Source organism: Protobothrops mucrosquamatus, unplaced genomic scaffold (genome assembly GCF_001527695.2).
Source record: "Protobothrops mucrosquamatus isolate PMUCROS unplaced genomic scaffold, P.Mucros_1.0 scaffold2160, whole genome shotgun sequence".
NCBI lineage: Eukaryota > Metazoa > Chordata > Lepidosauria > Squamata > Viperidae > Protobothrops > Protobothrops mucrosquamatus.
In genome coordinates, this window is record NW_015388256.1 from 351,637 (window position 1) to 355,464 (window position 3,828).

The following is a 3,828-nucleotide window of genomic DNA, read 5'->3' on the forward strand; positions in this document are numbered from 1 at the left end:
CTCTTTCTCTTTCCTCTTTCCTCTCCCCCTCTTTCCTCTCTCCCTCTTTCTCTTCCTCTCTATTTCTCTCTCCCTCTTTCTCTCTCCCTCCCTCCCTTTCTCTCCCTTCCTCTTTCTCTCCCTTCCTCTCTCTCTCCCTTTCTTTCTCTCTCCCCCTCTCTCCCTTTCTCTCTCTTCCTCTTTATTTCTTTCTCCATCTCTTTCCCTCTCTTTCTCTCCCTCTCTTCCTCCCTCCCTCTCTCTCTGATCGGGAATCGATTTGGAGGTGGGGAGGGGAGTGGCCGAGGGCTACCTGTGCGACCTTGAAGTGACCACCTTTGGAAGTACCAATGCTGCTCCAGCCAGGCTCGAGCCGGGCAGAGCAGACGATGGGAGAAGAGCGAGGCGATCACCTACCTGGCAGCCGGGACTCCGGCGCGCCTTCCCAGCCAGCGGGGCCTATGGTAGCGCCGGGATCGCGTGGCTCCCTGGGAAAGAAACTTCCTGCCACACTTCTCAGGGGGTGGGGCAGCAGAGCACAGAGTTAATCAGAAGCCCCGCAAGGGGGAAAGCCTGCATGAAGAGCCATGCCCTTTCTGTGGGGGAGGGACATGATGAGGGAGCCAAACAATCATGGGACGAAGATGCAGCCAGCCGCTGGAAATGCCATGCAGGAAAAACAGTTGACAGCAGCCTGCCGGGCGGCGTGCCTGACTCCGGCGCACCTTAGGACTGCCCGACGGCGCCTGGTTAGAGCAGGTGGCCGGTGCTCCATTGTGGCCGGCTCCGGCGGGGCGGGGATTCCCTGGCATCATGGGAAACGGCACGGCAATGTCAGCAATGGGCGGGGCATCCCGAGGCCGCCGGCACCTGGTTGAAGCAACTGGCTGGCGCTCTGTTGTAGCCGGCTCTGGCAGCGGCGGCAGGGATCCCCCACAGCTTGTGGCTTCTGCTGCGGTGCCCGGATCGGTTTCCCACAATGGAGCAGCGGCCGGGAAGGAGCTGCTCCTGCCCGGCTCACCGGGCTCCGGGTCTCAGAAGCGGCCAGGCGGCGGGGAAGAGGGCGAGGCAGCGGCGATGCCCACATGTGCGTCGGAGGCCAGCCAGCCGGCCCGGGAGGGGAGAAGCGGTGCCTTCCAAGCGGGAGCTGGCGCTCCGGCCGCACCCCTCTTGTGTGCGACAAATCGGGGAAGGGTTTGGCGGTGAAGGGGTGCGCGGTGTGGAAAGGGGCTCCCGCGACCCCACCGCTGCGATGGCGTTTAGGAGGCTGGAGGGGCGGGCAGGTCCCGGAGGGGCGGCTGGGAGAGGGCAAGAGGTGCCGGGATGAGGATGGAGGGCTCCAGGTTGGCAGGCGCGAGAGGACGGCCAGCAGCTCCGAGGCGCGCGGACCCTCTGCGCGGCTTCTGAGGCCCCGGAGGTGACGCCGCTTGGATCTCCACCAGGCTCTCCACCAGAGCCTGCCCCCCTCCCCGGGCATTCCGGCCCTGGACCTGCGCCGGTCAGCTGGAACGTCAGGCAAAGCTTTGGCTGGTGCGGAGGGCAGGCCGCCGCAGCGCCGAACTCCTGTGCTTTTAAGCTGGGAGGTCTGGCGACGGAGCCGGCTGGCGGAGGGCGATGGAGAGGCGGCGACTCAGCGGTCAGGGTCCTGCCTGCCCACCCGACCCATTTGTAAAAGAAAAAGTCTTCCGCCCAAGCATAACGCCAGCAGTTCTGTGACACGGGGGCTTGGGCCATGGAGGCACGGGACGCGGAGCGGCGCTGTGGGAGGCAGCAGGACAGGGGGGAGGGTTTACCTGCATCCTGCCAGCCGACCTCTGGAAGCCTGCCTGAAGGAAGAATTTTAGGGTGTGTGGAAAGGGAGACAGACTGAGGGCTGTATTAAGATCATAAATGGCTGCTTAAGGAGAGTGGAAGGGAGGCGAATTCAGGGTGGAGCAGAAAACACGGGGGGGGAGGCATTAGAAAATAAGCACAAGGTACCTGGTGCCTTGCAAGGGATTCCCGAGTGTTCCACAATTGTTTTTCCTCTCTCCTCTGCGCGAGAAACACTTTTGCCGCCTAAATCTGAAATGAATCCCTGGGGAGGGCTGGGCCTTGCTCTGCGCCTGCGCTCTTCACACGCCTCCTGCAGGGCACATTTGGTAAAGTTCGTGCATGCAGGCTGCCGCCAAGCACAGGGAGTAGCACAGCTAAGGAAAAGGGCAAAAAAAATGGCAGACTGCGTTTGGCGACCCCCGTGAAATGGTCGTGCGATCCCAAATGGGGTCGCGACCCACAGGTTGAGAACCGCTGCAATAAAATATATGGAAAAGGGGTTTTGATATGAATTGAATATGAAATACATGGTATTTTCTTGTTTCTGTTTCTTTTTGTTAATAAAGCAATAATAATCATTTATTAAACTTGTATGCTGCCCAACTCCCAACAACTCTGAGTGGCTCACATCAAACAAAGAAATTAAATAATATCAACAAAAGATGGCAAGTGACCAGATGGAAAGAAGCAAGGAGTCTCATTTGCCTTTGCCATGGGCCTGGGTGAAAATTAGAACATTAAAACATTTTAAAGAAAAGATTATGGGACTAATCTCATGTGTTAATCTTTCCTTTAGATATACTGTTGGATCGGTTCAGGAGAATAATGACCAAGTATGGAAATTCCAGCGCTACTTCTTGGTTCAAGAGTACTGCAGCCGTTTAGCAATACCATTTCCATTTGTCATCTTTGCCTATATCTACATGGTGATGAGGAAAATTTTTAAATGCTGTTGTAAAAATGAATATAGAGAATCATCCATTTGCTGTAAGTTATTTTCATCAGATACTAAATGGTAGAAGGGGAAACAAACTAAAGATTTATTTTATTAAAGAAAAAAAATCAAGATTCCTCAGATGATTGTTGCTATATTGGTATACTTTTATTATAAGGATACATTTGAAAACAATATACTTTTTTTTAAAAAAAAACCCTGTATATATGCATACACAGTACATACATGCATACATCTGCCTTTTCTTGTGAAAAAACTAGGTGTGACCTTGGCCAGAATTTCAATGAAGTGGCTTGAGGGGGAAGTGAAGTTTTAAAGCAAAGTGGGACTAGTTAGATTAGTGTTTCCATTAATTCCCTGTCTATGTTTATGTACATATATCCAGCACTTTTTAAACTGGATCTGTACATAACGTAATGGGTTTTATTTGCTCTTTCATAAAGCTACTATGTGAAAATCAGAGCTGACCCACTGTTCAGATATTCTCTTTGGTCTAAGGCACTGTGAGAATTCAGAGGTGTAGCTCAGTGGTGGGATTCAAATAATTTAACAACTGGTTCTCTGCATGGGGGGAGGGGGGCTGCTTGCCATGAGGCAGATGGGGAAGGAGGGAGCTGCCCCATGCACACCGCAATCATTTACCGTGCCGAAGAGCCCAAGGAGCCAGGCCAACCACGCCTGACACCCATCGCGCCTCGTCTATTCGGTAGTGATTTCTCCACTTTCTCCTTCTTCTTCCTCCTTTGAACAGCCCTTTGCTCCCATTGCTGCTTTTTCAGTCCCAGAGTTTTGTCTGGACTCTGGAGCATGTGCAGGTCTTTGGAAATGAAGCCCCACAGTGATTGGATGGGGTGGGAACCATTCCCTTCGCTTTTGGATCGGATTTATTTAGGATTTAGGATTTATTTCATTTATACCCCGCCCTTCTCCCGGAGGACTCAGGGCGGCTTACAGCCAGTTAAAACAATTACACAAAATACAAATCTAAGATAAATTAAAAATAAATATTCGAATCGGCCGCACTACTAAAATTTAATTAAAACCAATTTAAAATTACCCCTAGGCCAGTCCTGCCTGCT

General features: G+C 52.6%; 1 protein-coding gene across 1 annotated transcript in view; it reads left to right on the forward strand.

Moving 5' to 3' along the window:
* TRPM8 (transient receptor potential cation channel subfamily M member 8) overlaps window positions 1-3,828 on the forward strand; it is a 275,582-nt gene that overhangs the window by 260,707 nt on the left and 11,047 nt on the right. The window contains exon 20 of the mRNA XM_015824215.1: window positions 2,591-2,781. Coding sequence (XP_015679701.1) covers window positions 2,591-2,781 — 191 coding nt within the window. The remainder of the gene's footprint in view (window positions 1-2,590; window positions 2,782-3,828) is intronic.